Here is a 16,848-nt window from a genome sequence, read left to right as displayed (position 1 = left end):
GGCTGCGGCTGACCGCGCAGGGCTCGCTGGGCTTGTGGCGGGCCGCCCGGGGCAGGTGCGCGCCTGCCGGCGGCGGCGGCAAGCGCGAGCGCCGCACGCCGCTCGCATCCCCGGAGCGGCCGGGCGCGGTTTTGGTCGCCGCACCTCGCAGGGGACGTGGCGGGGCCGGGCCGGGCCGGGCCGGGCGCTCGGGCAGGAAAGGTGGCAGCGCCGGGCATTGTCTAGCTTAGGAAAGAGGCAAGCGCGGGGGGACATGTTGAATAGTGTTGCTTATGTGTTAAGTCTGTTTAAAAGCGGCCCGTGAGCAGCGTCCTGTCCGGGCGGCCAACATGATCCGAAGCGGAGCTTCATGTCCGGAGTGATGACAGTGCGGGGTAAGGCGCCCCACGCCCCGTGAAGGCGACTGGTGCGAGCGTCAGGGCAGATGAGGGGGACGTATTAACAAGCACGGGACAGAGCTGAACTATGGCCACCACTTGGGGGGGGATTTAAAAGGACACTGGACACGTTCAGGGGCAAGGCTGCAAGTGGTTGTCCGCCCTGATGGCTCTGTGCTGCTGCGCACATCAGGTGCCAGGGAATCAGAACAGTAGAGCTGGAAGGGGCCAGGAAGGCCATCGAGCCTGACCCCCTGCTGGTGCAGGACGCCCATTACTCGGACAACTGCCTGCTTCCTTCATGAATGCCTCCAGTGTGGGAGAGCCCGGGCACCAGCTCTCTTGGCAACTGGTTGCACTGCCGTGCGGCCCTCACGGTCAGGGAGGGCTTCCTTGTGTCTAGCCTGCACCTGGTATATCGGTCGTCAGTTTCTTGTCCCCCGTCCTGCAAACGGATGAGTGAGAAGAGGTCTCCTCCTTTAGGGTGCTGCCGTGCACCTTGCAGCCCTCTTTGCTCAAGGCTGGACACTGCTGCACTCCTGCCCTGCTTGGGCAGCTGCTTGGCCACTGTGTGAACAGACTGCCGGCCTCAGTGCGGTTCCCTTGGCCTGATCCAGCTTCACTTGAAGCCAAGATTGCCACACAAAGACTGTCATACTGTAGCCGTGTCATGAGAGTGACTCACTCGAAAAGTCAATTGAGCTGGGAGTGATCAGCGGAAAGAGGCAAAGGGGCTGCCCCAGCACCCGTTGGCTGGACACCATAAAGAGGGTGGACATGGCGGTCTTGAAGGAAGCAGTGGGAGATGGAGGGGCGTGGAGAACAATGATCCACAGAGTGGCCAGGGTCCGGCTCGACTGAATGGCTGACGACAAGGATCAGTGTTCGTCACTCTCAAGACAGGGCGAGGGGGAGGAGGGAGAGGGTGGGGCTGGGGACACAACTGCTTGGAGAACTGCCCAGCCCTTTCGCGGGCGCTCAGGGCAGAAGCTGCAGCATGAGTGCCCAGTTGTGCTGCCTTCAAAGAGAAGCCTCAGTTTTTGCCTCTGGACTTCTGAGCTTTTGCTAAAGCAAAAAGGTTTGTGCTTCAGCCTTGGGGATTGGAGGGGAGGACTCTAAGGAGATGGCCCTTGAAGGAAGCCTAATCCCATGCTCTCTTGCATGAAAGCCTCCGATGCTGGCCATGGGTTGGGAGCACTTTCCAGCTCCGCATGAGATTTTGCAAATCGGTCTGCCTTTGCCAGGTTGGGGGTGCCTGTTGTACGCCATTCTAAAGCACAGCAGTGTTGGGGCTAGGGGAGGTGAGGCAGGGAGGGAACTACATGCCGATAATTCATACCTCTGCTTTCTCATACAGAACTAGAAACGGCTGCAACAGAGACTGGGGGCGGGGGGTGGGTGAGGTTCAAAAGTGGAGTTGGGAAGGGAGGAGTTTGGGACCTGGTCACCTCTGAAGCGTCCAGTGGGGACTGAGCAGTATCCACACTTGCCTTCAGGGTCTGGGGCTACTGCCCATTATATTTAACGCTTGATTTTTTTCCCTCTGCCAAATTGCATGTTAAACTGAAGAAATGTATATTATTAGAGAGAACAAAATTGGGGGGAAACCCTAGTTTTCTTTGTTTTTCCTCCAGTGGCAAAAACTGACTTAATTCAATTTGGACATTACTTTGTGGAGCAACAGGGAACTGAGGCAAAGACTTTTATGCTGCCATCGCAAGCCCTGTTCACAAAATTTTCTGGGAGGAGACTCACTCTAGGCATCCTCACCTTGCGTTGGTAGCCCTCCTGCACTTTCTCTCCCCTATTTCTGCCATTTCCTTTGTGGCCGTTCTGTGCTGTCCAGTCTCTCTAGCTTGGCTATGGTGACTCTAAAAATGAAAGCCCTCCAAAATGCCCCACCTTATCTAAGCCCTGCTCTGCTGTTCTGAATTGCAGGCAGTGGCTTCCTTTGTAGAGCCAGTCCATCTCCTCTTTGGTCTTCCGTTTCCTCTTCTGCCTTCAACTTCCCTGGCATCATTGTCTTCTCCACTGAGTGCGGCCTTCTCACAAAGTGCCCCAAGCGTGAGAACTTCAGTTTCGTCATTTTTGCTTTTAGAGAAAGCTCTGGCTTGATTTGATTGAGGCTCCACTTGCTGATGTTTCTGCCCATCCTGTGTATTCATACAGCACTCCTCCAGCACCATGTTTTGAACAAATCCATAGTCTTGTCAGTATCTTGGTGTGAATGATCTTGGCCTTGGACTCTAGTGAAATATCCTCACATTTGTTTATCTTTTCTACTTTCACTACTGCCCTTCCATGTCTCAGTCTTCTTTGAATGTCTTGGCTAGATTCTTCCTTTGAATTGATGACTGAGCCAAGATATACAAAATCATTCATAATTTCATTTTTTCCATTGTTGACAGTAAAGTTCTGTAATTCTTCTGTGTAACTTAAAATAATTGTTGTGTTCTCCACCAGTATTCCTTCCCTCCTCTCATTCTAATCCAAGAGGACACTGAGGGGGTGGGAGTATGATATGGGATAGGTTACTTCTCCTGGGATAGGTTACTGGAAGGCAAGCGAGTTGAGGCGGGGTGGATGGCACTCAAAAGGGAGGTTTTGGAGGCGCAAGCCTTGACAATACCTCTAGTTGGTAAGGTGGGGAGGCAGAGGAGAGTGCCATCATGGATGCAAAAAGGTGGTTAGAGGGATTAGACACAAGAGGAACCTCTGTAGGAAATGGGTACTGGGGGAAATATACAGAAGGGTATGCCGGGAGGAGGAGGCCCGTTGCAGAAGGATTCTTTGCAAGGCTAAGGCTGATTACGAGCTGAGACTTGCAAAGAATATTAGGAGCATCAAAAAGGGCTTCTATCAACATGTAAATAGCAAGAGGAAAGGGAGACAGGCAGTGGGACTGCTTAATAAGGAGGAAGGAGATTCAGTGACTGATGTGAGGGAACAGACTCAGATGCTAAATGACTATTTTGCCTCTGTGTTCTCCCCAAAGTAGGACAGGGGAGATCCACATGGGGTATCAGATGAGGCCGGGGATTTAGGGGCACAGTTTAGAGTCACCTCCCAGAAGTTGAGGGGCTCCTCAGGGCACTGGATGTTACAAAGGCACTGGGCCCTGACAGATTATACCCGAGAGTCCTTTGGGAGTTGGGGTGGGGGGGTTCTCTCATGCCCGCTGGCCTCCATTTTTGAGACCTCGTGGAGAACAAGTGAGGTTCTCAAGGTGAGGAGGATGGCATCAGTGGTCTCAATTTTCAAAAAGGGTAGTAAATGGAACATGGGAAATTACTGACAGGTTAGCCTTATGTCCATTGTTGGAAAGACAATGGAAAGACTCATAATAACAAAAGATCTAGTAGCCCTAGATAGGGAAGGGAGGTTGGTGGCCATGCAACACGGCTTCCACAAAAACAGGTCCTGCCAGACAAACCTTCTGGAATTCTATGACAAGGTTTCGAGATGGCTAGATGGAGGGGATGCAGTGGATGTGGTTTACCTGGATTTCAGCAAGGCCTTTGACAAAGTGCCCCATGATATCCTGGTGGAGAAACTGAGGAGTTTTGGGATAAACCAATGCACTGTCTGATTGATTAGGGCATGGTTGACTGACCGAAAGCAATGGGTAACAATCAGTGGGGAATCATCAGGATGGTGGCCAGTGAGAAGCGAGGTTTCCCAGGGCTCTGTCCTGGGGCCGATCCTGTTTAATCTTTTCATCAATGACCTGGAGGAGGGGTGTCAAGTCTGCTGATCAAATTTGCAGATGATACTAAAACTGGAGCAGTGGCCACAACTGAGGAGCAGAAGGATCTGGACAGACTGTGGAAGTGGGCAGGGGACAACAGGATGGCGTTCAATGTGGATAATTGCAAGGTCTTGCACTTGGGGCATAGGAATGGGTGTCATAAGTACCGGTTAGGGGACAATAGACTGAAGAACAGCACTTGTGAAAGGGAACTCGGGGGGCTGGTCGACTGCAGGCTAAACATGAGTCAGCAGTGTGACATGACAGTCAAGAAGGCAAACACGAACCTTGGATGCATAGCCTGAAGTGTGGCTTCTAGATCAAGAGACGTATTAGTACCACTCTATACGACTCTGGTGCACCCGCAACTGGAGTATTGTGTTCGGTTCTGGGCTCCACATTACAGGAAGGATACAGCCAGGTTGGAGTCAGTGCAGCGTAGGGCCACAAGGTTGGTGGCCGGTTTGCAGGGGATGTCGTATGAGGCGAGATTGAGAGAATGGGGCATTTTCAGCCTATAGAAGTGGAGACTCCAAGGGGATCTGTTAGCAACATATAGGTATGTGAGGGGGTGTCACATGGAGCTGGGTAGATACCTGCTTTCCCCTGCAGAGAAAGGCAGGACGTGCTCCAGCAGAGCCCAGCTCAGGGAACCAAGGTTCAATTTATATGCCAGGAAGTACTTCCAGACAGTTAGGACCCCAAGGGTATGGAATGGGCTTCCATGGGAGGTGGTTGAAGCCCCATTGATGAGGGTCTTCAAGGACAGGCTGGACATGCACATGGTGGGCATGTCATGAGCAGAGCCAGCTGGAGCCGGGAGTCAGACTAGATGGCCTGGGAGGCCCCTTCTGACTCGCTATGGTTCTATATCACTCTATAAGTATCTCAAAGGCTATTACAAAGAGGAAGGTCAAGATTTCTTCTTGCTGATACCAGAGTGTAGGACACGAAATCATCAACTGAATTTGTGACAACCCGTGTTCAGGCTAGATATCAGGACAAGTTTCCTCACTGTCAGAGCAATATGACAGAGGAACCCGTTGCTTGGAGAGGTGATGGGCTCTCCCACACTAGAGACATTCAAGAAAAATTGGACTGTCATCTGAGTGGGATGGTGCAGTTTGGTGACCCGCAACAGCAGGGGGCTGGACCCGATGGCTTTCTTGGCCCCTTCCAACTCTGCTTTTCTATGATATATTTTGTATGCAGATTGACCAGTTCACAGTGCAGGTCACACATTCGGACAAACATGCTGAGCCCCCCCCCCCCATTCATTTCAGGAGCAGCCAGAGCTCCTCTTCATTCACACAACTGAAGGCTTTGTTGGTGCGGGGTGGGGGGGGGCTGTTTAGGAAGAGAAGGTGGAGGAGCCCTGCAAGGCCTTTTTAAGGTCCCCTTCGTTCCAGAAGAATCCCCACCTGTTGGACTGCACTCTGAAACTGCACAGTTGTGGGGCCCAGATCTTCCTGTGCATTCATATCACAAGTGGTCTTATGAATGCAGAGTTGAGTATTTGTTGGGGAGAGCTGGTAGTGGGGGAACAGATGTTTAGCCCTTGTCCTACGTTTTCCCCCCTTCCTAGGTTTCACTGACCTGGGTAGACGACTCTCCTAGCTCCAATTCCAGCTCGCTTCCCTCTGGGTTTGCTGTCTTCTCCAGAGCACTGCTGTCTGTTACTACTTTTATTTTTTATTAATAAGAGCATTCCAAGTAAGAAAGAGTGCTGTGTAGCCTGTGGTGCAGGATCCTTCACGGGGGGGGGGCGTCACCTGCCCGGCCTCCTTTGCCCTGGGGCCTCCCCCCTCCCCCATGGCTGTCAGAGAGCACAGCAGGTGAGAAGGGAAGCCCAGGGAGGGGCAGAGGAGCCAGCCACCCACCGGTGCTGAGACGGTGCCCTTTGTGCGGTGGGAAAAGGTGGTGGCCGCAGGTGGCCATTTCTCACAGGCAAGTGCAGGGGGGAGCAGACATGGACAGGGGAGGGCAGGCAGTGCTCTGGACGTGCACATGGTGGGCACGTCGTGAGTGAGGCCGGCTGGAGCCGGAGGTGGGTCTAGATGGCCTGGGAGGCCCCCTCTGACTCGCTCCGCTTCTGTGTAGTGCTCCTCTCGACATGGCTGAGCATGTGTGCTGCATGGCTCTGGGGCAAGACCCCAGAGGACAAGCAGCCCCCTCCCACTGCCACCAACACTGCCACCACCTCTTCAAGGACCATCAGTGGGGGGGGAAGAGTGCTTTCACTGCAGAAAAGCCACTGGGAGGTGCTCGAGACATCCACTGCCCGAGCCCGGTGGCGGCAGGGAGGGAGCCCCTCTGCCCGTGTCAGAAGGACCAGGCAGAGTCCAGGGGAAGAGCAGCGCGCCTCGTCTTGTTTCCTTCCAACTGCGTCGCCAAGGAAGCGTTGGCCGCTGCGGGGTGTCCGCTACTGAGTGGGCCTGCATAGCCCGTATGTGAGCAGCTGTGTGACACGCCTTCAAGGGTGCTGGTAACCATTTTAAGTAACTTTCTGACTTTCAGATATATCTTCCTGCTCTGCTTCCTTTTTTCTAGGCCAAATGGATCATTTGCGCGTGGCCTTTTAAATGGCTCTTGTATTTTCTAGTCTGGAAAAACCCTTTCTCTCTCTCTCTCTCTCACGCACGCGATCCCCTGGCCAGGAAACGGGGCCTGCGGTCTGGTGATGCTGGGCTTGCCAGTGGCTGTTTCCCCACCATTTATTCAGCCGCTCATGTAAGTGAGAGTACATTACATGAAAGTTGCTGAGAGCAACCTGGACAGGTCAGGCAGGTATGAAGAAGGACCTGAGAAAAGCCATGCTAGGTGAGGCCAATGGCTTTGCTGATTCACCATCCTGTCCCCGCCGTATCCAACTGGATGCCTCCAGAAAGCTCCCTGGAAGCTTGTGGTCCCCTTTTCCAAAATGGGGCATTGCATGGGCCGCTTTCCGCTCAGAAGGGCATCAGAAGAGGCCTGATGCAGGGCCGGGCCAAGGCCCATCTCATCCAGCAGTTGGTCCACAGAGTGGCCAGGCAGCTGTCCCAGCGGGAAGCCCACAAGCAGGGCATGAGCGCCACAGCAGCCTCCCGTCCAGGCTCCTTGTGTGTGCTGGCATGCCACCTCTGACACAAATGCCAGGCTTAATGGCATGTTGGATATTTTTGTCAGATCAGCAGTTTCACGTCTGAGTTCCTGAAGAGGGTACCGGTGTCTGCCTCCACTGCCAGAGGCGGCAAGCCTCCATACACAAGTGGCGGAGGAGCTTGGGAAGGCAGCGATCCAGCACCCATCCCACTTGAGGGAACCTGTGGGCAGCTGGTGGGCCACCGTGTGAATGTGGCACTGAACTGGATGAGCCACCGGCCTGGTCCAGCCTGGCTGTTCTTAGATCCTGACTGTTCTTAAGAACTCTTGGATGAATTCCTTCTGGACCCTGCAGCTTGTTTTTGTTGGTTGATTTCCCATCACCGCTGGTATGTCAGTACAGTGCCCCCCACCCCAAAACATCAGCTCAGGCATAGGCCTCTGCCTTGCCTTTTCTGCAGTGAGGACGGATACAAAAGATGCTTATCCTTAGCTTCCTTTGACATTTCTTGAACTCCTTTGACATGCAAGCATTCAGCCAACTCCTTAGCCAGTTTCCTGCTTCTAATGCATTCATCTATGTATATGTGTTCCTGGAAACCAATTTGCATCCATTATCATGTGCTTTCCCCTGGTTTGTGTTCCCTTTTGTTTTCCTATGTACACTTCCTGCTTCTGTTTTCTGAAGGAAGCCCTCCTGGCTCTGCTTATTCACACCTGTGAGGCCTAGGCATTTGCTTTTTAATGCAAAAATAAATTATTAAATAAATCCATGAGCATCATGCCCGGAATGCTGTCAGCCTCCTCCGTGGTGTCCTCCTCCAGAATCACACCTTTCCTGGCAGTAGTGACAGTTGCTTGTTTGACTTCTGGAGAAGAGCAGGAATCCTTGCAGCTGTTGTCTGGCTTGCATTTCTTTTACATTTCACGCCAAATATGCTTTCTTGGTGGCAAATGTGGGCAAATGAGGGATCTTTGAAAAACAAGGAGGCAAACACTTAAGCAGAAGAAGGATTTGGTGTGACTGGTAAAGTACCTGCCCTGTTTCTATGGACGTGGAACGGCGGGGCGGGGCAGCAGCAGTGCCCGCGAGAGGGTCTCCTCGCCTCCTCACTCCGCTCCCTGGCCAGACCACGCGTCTTCGTGCCATTTGCTGGGGACAGATCTGCCCCGGAGGCTGCGTTGCCCAGCACAGAGCCAGAGCCGGCATTTTCAGGGAGGCAGGAGTGAGTAAACCAGTTGCCTTAATCTTGCCAATCCAGTTAGCCCTTATGATCTAATCAAGCCTCCATCTCTGGCCAGGAATCAGTGTGTCTGTGGTCCACTGATGAAAAGCACCCCCCCCACACACACACACAATTTCCTACAGGAGTGCTTTGTTCTTGCATTGTATGCTGCCCAACTCATATATACTCAGGATTTAATATTGATCACCTGTTTGCCTGGGGCAGATCTCAAGCCCACTTTCCTCTATTTCCTGATCAGGTAAAACAACAGGAGGATTGGCCAGGTGGGTGGCCAGGATATGGGAGCAGTCAGAAAAGGCTAGTTCACTTAGCATCTGCTCCAGGTAAATTGGTAAATATGTTATCACAGATAAAATTTCAAAGCAGATAAACGACTTAGTCTTGCTTAAGAAAAATGGGGGTGCCTTCTGCAAGGATTGTTTCTGTCTCACTGCTGCTTTGGAGTACCTGCAACGACTCATCCTGGAGCCCACTCCAAGATCAGTGCGGATTGCTGGCAGCGAAGCTGGGTGTTCGGCGTGACTGCAGCCGGCCTGGGCAAATGCCCGGGTGCACACCGTTCCCCCATGCTACAAATGCTGGAAGTGAAAGCTTAATACAGGGACCGCTAATAATTGACCTTTCCAGCTGAAGCCCCAGATTCTGTCTCACTCCCTTCTGGACAGAAATCTTCCTCCAAACAGTTGCTGCTTATCCACTGGGTTGCTGTTGGGCTTAAGCACCAACCGGATGAACAAGGAAGCAAGGCTGACCCAGAGCTGTATGAGCAGAAGGGACAGGCTGCCCAGAGTAATCCCAAGTGAGCATGATCAAAGCTGGCGGATCCTGAGAGGGCAGAGTCCAGGGCTGCAAGAAATGGGGGGTGGGGGGGCAGTCTGTGGAGAAGGGTGAAGGTCCTTGCTTGCTGATTGCATTCTTTTTTGTGAGGCAGTGGCAGGTGCTGTCTGTCTTGCAGGGGTGGCTTGCTGGTGTCTCAGTTGTTCAGAGGGAGCGAAACATAGGAACAAAGCGAGTCAGAAGGGGCCTCCTGGGCCATCTGGTCTGACCCCTGGCTCTAGCTGGCTCTGCTCATGGAATCCCCAGCATGTGTTTGTTCAGTCTTTCCTTGAACACCCTCACTGATGGGGCTCTCACCACCTCCCATGGAAGCCCATTCCGTATCCTAGGGGTCCTAACCTGACATCCAACCTGAAGCCTGGTTGCTTGAGCTTTGCCCCACTGGAACGTGTCCTACCCTCCACTGCAGGGAAGAACAGCTCACAGCCCTCCTCCACATGACATCCCCTCACATACCTTTAAATCGCTGAACAATCCCCTCCGAGTCTCCTCTTCTCCATGCTGAAAAGAGCCAGTTCCCTCAGTCTCTCTCCATATGCCATCCCTCCCAACCCGGCTACCATTCTTGGGACCCTGCGCTGAACTGATTCTAACCTAACTTTGTCTCTGCTATAATGTGGAGCCCAGAACTGTATGCAGTGCTCCAGTTGTGGGCACAGCAGAGTCGTGTAGAGCGGTATCAACACCTCCCTCGATCTGGAAGCCATGCTCCTGCCTGCACATCCAAGGGTAGTTTTCATGAGATGAACCTGTGGCACTTTTGCCTTGGCAATGTAGATTTCAGACAGCTTTTGAGAATGCAGAGTTGTGTGATTATGAGCTCTTCTGGGCAAAGCTTGATGTAGTACTACGTAATACCCAACATGCAAGGCAACATTAAAATTGATTGCAAGCTTTAAAGAATGCTGTTGGTTTGTGTTATTTGAATTTGGCCCAGTAACAAGCATTCTGTGGGCCACTCTGACCATTCCTGAGCTGCTCCAGTTGTGTGAACCAGGCGCTGGTGAAGAGGGATACAGAGCAATCTGTATGTGTCCTACGATCCTATGTGAGGGCACTTTTGGACAAGGGATGCTTCTTCCCTACAGCTCCTTCTCGCTATTTCCACCCTGCCTCCGTGAAGCACACATTCTGCTCGCCCTGACTGACAACGTTCTCTCTTCGTGTGACAGCCGGGGCCTCTGCTGAGTGCAGGATGGAGGAGTCACCTGCCAGGAGCCCGGGCAGCGCCACAGGGTTCACCTCCCTGGTGGCAGCCTCGCAGATCCTGGGCCTTGCAGCGATCACCATGACGGGGGCCTGGATGGGCCAGTATCGAGGTGGCATTGCCTGGGACAGCTCAAAACTGCAGCTGAATGTCCACCCTCTGTGCATGATCATCGGGATGGTCTTTCTACAAGGGGATGGTAAGAATGGCAAAGGGCCGAGAGAGGGAGGCGGGCGCACCTTTCACAGGGCCTGGGGGGCATCCTCAGAAGGGTCCTGCGAGGAATCCGTTTGCGAGTGGGCGTCCATCAGACTTCCTGGGCTCTGCTCCCAGGGCTCCGGCCTGCCTTGCAGTGGCCCTGAGCCCACACCCCTGGCAAGCAGGCCTGGCGTCACAGGGCACCTGCCAGGAAGAGAGCCGCTTGTGCTGCACTGGCCTTTGACATCCATGCAGCAGCCCGGAGGGCAGAAGAGCCGCTCTGGGAATGCACCCCCAGCACTGCCCTCCTCCCTCAGGGCTGTCAGTCAGTGGGTTTGCCTAAATTTTAGCCCTTTATTAATCTCCATGCAGCCCAGTCACTGGAGCTCTTTGGGTGGTTTACGGCCCGCATACCTCCCAGGGCTGGAGAGTTCCAGAGGCACAATGCCACCCTTTGGGAACATGGGTATGGACCCTCTGTGACCTGCTTAGGACAAAGGAGGGGATTTAGGATATGAGAATTCAACCCCATCAGTCCCCAGCTACAAATGCCACCTCACAGTTCTGACCAAAAGCTCAAGTGTTTCAGAAAGGAAGCGTTGCCATTTCCGATTGAACTGTCATTTCAAAACTTTTCTTCTAAGGTTTTCAACTGGAAATCTAGCTAAGAGTTCCATCAAAACAGGGAGAAGCGCTCCCAACCCCACGTTACTCACTTCCTGCTTGCTTTTCCTCTGTTACTAGTACTAGCTACAGGATCTGTTGCTCACACCTCAGGCTGCTTGATGCTCTTTGCTCAGTTCAAAGAAAGAGAGGGGGGCATGGAGGGTCGGCACTCAGCCCTGCTCACCTGCCTCAGACCTGGCCTCCATGGACCAGAATTCCTAGAGCAGCTTCTTCCTGCTGGGCCCCATGCCCAGGCCTGCCACCTTTTCAGCTTACTGGCCATGGCCACAGTCCATGTGAGCCTTATGGGGGGCTTGGATCTCCTGGACCACCATGGCGTGGCCAGTTGTTGCAGGGAGAGTGCAGTGCACACTTGGCCCAGCCCTCTGGGGAGCTCCCTGGGACCTGCCTGGCGGAGCCTCCTCTGAGCAGGCCCGGAGCAGCTCTTCCCATGTCCGCTGGCAGTGAGCAAAGCCCCAAGGGGTGAGGCCAAGGGGCTGCTGCCTTCCATGTTCGCGGGTGCCGCCAGGCTCTGCTGGGCAGGGGGCCAGCTGGCAGCAAGGTCTGCTGTCGCCTGGCGTGCCCACAGGCCTTCTCCGCTCCCGGTCTCTCTTCCAGCCCTCCTGGTGTACCGTGTCTTCAAGAGAGAGAGCAGGCGCTCCACCAAGATCCTGCACGGACTGCTCCACGCACTTGCGCTTATCATCGTGCTGGTCGGTGAGTCCCAGCGGGCGGGCCTCTGCTGAGCCATGCAAGCTCAGCCCTCCGGACGCCCCCTTGAAGTCCCAGTGGGGCACCAGGCTCGGGGAGGGCGGAGTGCCTCCTCCTGGTTTGCCTGAGCTCAGTCTCGGCTCAGCTGCCAGCCCTCACGGTGAGGCCAGGCAGATCTGGGGCCCAGAGGGGTCGCCCAGGGCTGATGCCAGCTGCCAGCTCTCCCTCCCCGCCAGTGATCCGTTAGCTTGGGCGGTGGGCGGGCCGCGAAGCACAGCGCGGGCTGTCAGGCAGGGCACCCAGAGGCACTCTGGCTTCCCTCCCCATGCAGCAGCCTCTCTCCCCTGCCGCCTGCCGCCCCTGCCGGTTTCCCCGGGGCAGGCTTCCAGGGCGGTGCAGGGAAGGGCTTCAGAGCCTGGCCTGACCAACGGGCCTGCCTGCGAGGCTGGGAAAGTTCGGAGGTGCTGCTAGCTGGGCCTCCCCTGCAGCCACTCACCAAATGCCTCCTTGCGCTTCTTCCAGGCCCGGCCGGGCCTGCCCACTGCCCGTTCTCAGGTGCCTTTGGGAGCAGGGCTGCTCTTGTCCCTGCCGACTGGCACTGGGGGAGGGCGCAGAAAGCAGGCCGCCCGCAAGCGCTCCCCTCTTCCCTCCTCAGGTCTGGTGGCCGTGTTCCAGTACCACAAGAAGCAGGGCTTCCCAGACATGTACAGCCTGCACAGCTGGTGTGGCATCCTCGCCCTGGGCTTCTACGTCGTACAGGTGGGCGGGAGCAGTAGTCGGGCAGGCACCCCTGGCTCCGGCTGCCTCCCCGGAGCGCACCTGCGCAAGGGCGACTGGGGCGGGCATCTTGGCGAGCCAGAGAAAAGCAGCGGGCTCTGTTCGGGGTGGCTCCGCTTGCGCTGCAGCTCCAGGGGCCCTGGAGAGGGCTGGAGGGCCGAGGGCTCCTTGAGACTGCCCCTGTGTATTGCCCTGGCCGGGGGAAAGAGGTCCGTGTGGACCCAAGGAAGTGAAGCGGCCAGCGGCCAGCGGCCAGGCTTTCAAAGCGCAGTCCCACCAGCTGCCGCCTGCATGAGGGCAGGGGTATTGGCAGGGCCGAGAAGAGGTCGGCTCAAGGCAGCGAACGCGGGGGGTGCTCATCCTTGGACCCATCTTATCAGGTCAAGAGGGCGCCCCCCACCCCCGTTGCAAAGGCACTCAGTGGGGCCAGAAAAAGATAACGAGGGAGCCACGTTGTACTTACAACAGGCAGGGCTTCAGACTTCAGCCAGGCCTTGCAAGGCCAACGTTTCTAGGAGCCGGAGACCCAGCCCCAGCTCAGGGGGCAGGCCTGCCACATGGGGCCACGTGCTGGAGCGGGGGGGGGGGCAGCGTTTCCTGCGGCTGCTCACGTCACAGGTGGGGCCTTCCAGTTGGCGGGGCTAAGACGCCTCGGGGGTGAGCGGGAGCGGGCCGCTCACGCCGCCGCATGGGCCATGCACACGCCCAGGCCTTTGAGCACAGGTGGGCTGTGTGCGCGCGTGGCGGGGGCTTGGGAGCCCCAGGCCGCCCGGCTCCTCCGTGGGCACAGGAGGGGAGCCCCGTCCGCAGTGCAGCTTTGCGGGAAGGCTGGCAGGCGCGGCTGGTGGGCCGCCTGGGACGGGCTCGGAGAGCGTCGGGCCCCGTGGTGCTGAGCGGCCTCCTTTCGCTCCCAGTGGCTGCTTGGCCTGGGCGTCTTCCTCTTCCCTGGGGCCCCGTTCTCGCTCCGCAGCAAGTACAAGCCGCAGCACATCTTCTTCGGGGCCCTGCTCTTCGTCGTCTCGATCGCCACGGCCCTGCTCGGCATCCTGGAACTGCTACTCTTCAAAATCAGGCAAGTGGCGGCCGCTCTGTGCTGTGTCGGCATCGGGCGGCTGCGGGAAAGACGCTCGTTCCAGGCGCAGACCTTTCCTGGGAAACCCGGAGCGCCCAGCCGGGAGTCGGGCCAGTGCTGGAGCAAGAACGTGGCCCAGCTCAGGCCCTGAGCTAGAGCAGGGGCCGCTCCGCAGAGCATCCAAGAGCGACACTCGTGCCCCCCACCCCCGATCTGAGCTACGCAGAGCATGCTCAGCCCCCTCCCGCCTCAGGACAGCGTCCAGAACCCCCGGGCCCTTCTCCCTCACCCAGGCACCTCTGCTTGCAGGAGGGGGTGCTCAGCAGAGCCCTCCTCTCTTGCAGGCCCCTTGGCCTTGCCAGGGCCTTCCCCAGCGCTTCCAGCTCTAGGCCTGCCCCCTTGCAGCTGCCTTGCACGGCCCCCTCCTGGCTTGGCCGTGTTGATTGGTGCTGGTGGGGACTGGAGTCCTGCAGCACTCGGAGAGCCCTGGGTTCCCGCCCCAGTTTTGGGGCATTGCCCTCTGCAGCTGGTCTCAGCCCGTGCTCACCCTTGTCGGCACAGACACGCACGAGGCAACCGGCGCTGCGTGTGAGCAGAGTCCTCTGCACACACGTGTGCGCCAGGCCGGGGACGGCAGGCGTGCCTGTGGTAATGTCGCCCTTTCTGCTCTTGCAGGGACACCTACAGTTCTTTCCCCCCCGAAGGAGTCCTTGCCAACCTCTTGGGTCTCCTGCTGGTTGCTTTTGGGGCAGTTGTGGGCTACATCCTGACCCAGGAGGAGTGGCGGAGACCCCCCTTGGCTGAGGAGCTGGCCCTGTCCACGGATTTCAAGAACCTCACAGAAGAAGGAAGCCCCACCAGCTCTCACTGATGCTTGCCCACCTCCTGCGTGCACTGAGGATCCGTGTCCCGTGTGGCTTCTGACTTGTCCTGTGCTGGCCTCGGGCCAGGGGCCCCTCTGCTGCCGCCTGTCCCGCCTCTGCACCGTTCTGCCTTCCACAGCTGCTTTTCTGCCATTTCCTCTCATCGCCACTGTCTGTGCAGCACTGTGGAGAGGAATCGCTGGCTCCTGTGCTGTGCCGGAAGGGCTTGCTTGTCTCTGCATGGCGCACGTGTGGTGTGTGTGTGTGGGGGGGGGGGGAGATTTGGCACTGTGCCCCCACGGAGTGGAAGAGTGGCGAGATTGCAGTGGGGCTCCTGGTTTCTCCCTGGAAGCTGCTCTCCTGTTGCTCAGCCCCCGGCTGGAGCAGGGGCGTCTCTGGGCCCCCCGAAGTTCAGCCTGCAGAACCCTCCCTCTCAGCTGAGGGGGCTGCAGGCCCAAACCCCCGGAGGGCCACAGGTGCCAGCCCCACACACGCTGTAGCTGCCAAATAACCCTGGCAGATTGGCAAGCCATTTCTGGGACTGCTCCCCAGGGAAGACCGGCTCCAGAAGTGTTCGCGTACTTAGTGCGGGGGCAACCAGGCTGGAGCCTTAGCATCAGGAAAAAGTGGCTGCTGCTGAGATTCCCTCCCCATAGCATAACTTGCCCAACGGCCTGGAGTAATGCTGGAGCCACAGAGAGCTGCCCCCCCCCCAGCTGCTTCCACTGCCACCTTCTGACTTTGCCTTGGGGGAGGCGTCCTTTGCAGTTCAGCAGCTCCTCTGCCACCGCCTGGCCCTTCCACCTCCGCTCTCCGGGCGCTGGGGCATGCCACCAGTTTTTGGAAGACCCAGACACGGCGAAGCCTGCATCCTGTCCCCTGGCTTGGATGAAGGCCTCTCCTCCCGCAGAAGCTTCCCTGAGGCTTCTCATGGGGCTTCTATGGCCAGGAAGGCGTATTCTGCTTGTGGCTCGTGGGTAAGAGCCAATAGTTCTGTGTCCCTACAGGGATCCCTGGGTCCCTTCTGCTTCCTTTTCTCTTCCTGAAGCAAATCATGCCAGGGCTTGAAAAATGAAATGAAAGGTGAGGGACACAGAGCTTTCCTTCTGGATTTAGCACTACAAACATTTTTGAATTGACTCAATGAATCAGGAATAATCAGAGAATAATACCCCCTTTATTGGGCTGAAATTACAATATTTTTAAGCCAACATGCTTTGAACATTCAAGTCGTCGTGAAATGATGTGTTTTCCTGGAGACCTTTTGACTGTGGTTGCAACGCCATTTGACTCTGCAAGCACCACAAAGTGCACACCAAGCTTAGCAAAGTCAGTGGAGGAATAATCCAGTTCTTATCATGAAAACATTGGCCTAAATGTTGCCTTAATACATGAAACTTTCTCTTGTCCTGGCCAGTATATATTGTGTTTGGTGGGTGAGTGGATTCTAATAAATATTCGCAGCAAAAAAGCTGACTCCTGACTTGTTTGCAGCTAGGGTGACCTCCTACAACCGTTGCATCGTCTTTGGTGGCTTCAAGTGGCCCATCTGCACCAAGCCGACTTCTGTAAGGCGACCTGCTGAGGTGACTGCACTTCTCAGAAGCCTCTGAGGCCGCCTGCTCGGCTCGTGTTGGGTTGTACAGAAGGAGCAGGGTAGCTGCTGCGACATTTTCTGAGGGGTGGCCAGTGGAAAGATCTAGAAGACACATGGCATCCTGAGGCACCAGCAGAGGCTGCTAGGAACTGGAGTTCCCTCGGTGGAGTATGTGGCAGGGAATAGCACTCCCATCTTCCTGGGAACCCTGCAGTGCAGATGGGCTTCCTAATCCACATCCTGTGAGGAGAACAGAAGGGCCCTGCCAGAGCACCGAAGACAGCAGGGACCGCGGGGGTCCTTTCCTTCATGGCCCTTGTGTTCCAGCTGGATGCATTGCTGCGAGCCACCCCCTCCCCCCAACCCTCTGTGAAAGTGGATGCTTTTCTATCTCCTCTTACAGCTCAGCAAGTCATGCACTCTTTGTGCCATAAACCTTGAGTTCTGGGTTGCTACCCAAACATGCT

At 56.1% G+C, this 16,848-nt stretch overlaps 1 protein-coding gene across 1 annotated transcript; it reads left to right on the top strand.

The window, feature by feature from the left end:
• Positions 1-10,427: 10,427 nt before the first annotated feature.
• Positions 10,428-16,255, top strand: LOC123026600 (transmembrane ascorbate-dependent reductase CYB561). The gene is made up of 5 exons (XM_044436414.1): positions 10,428-10,696; positions 11,980-12,078; positions 12,728-12,831; positions 13,764-13,921; positions 14,597-16,255. The coding sequence occupies exons 1-5, from the start codon at positions 10,486-10,488 to the stop codon at positions 14,790-14,792; spliced, it is 768 nt and encodes a 255-aa protein (XP_044292349.1). The 5' UTR covers positions 10,428-10,485; the 3' UTR covers positions 14,793-16,255.
• The last annotated feature ends 593 nt before the right edge of the window (positions 16,256-16,848 follow it).

Source organism: Varanus komodoensis, unplaced genomic scaffold (assembly GCF_004798865.1).
Source record: "Varanus komodoensis strain SLA01 unplaced genomic scaffold, ASM479886v1 scaffold3, whole genome shotgun sequence".
Taxonomy (NCBI): Eukaryota; Metazoa; Chordata; class Lepidosauria; order Squamata; family Varanidae; genus Varanus; species Varanus komodoensis.
Note: the sequence above shows the minus strand (reverse complement) of the source record. Positions and strands in the feature narration are given on the sequence as shown.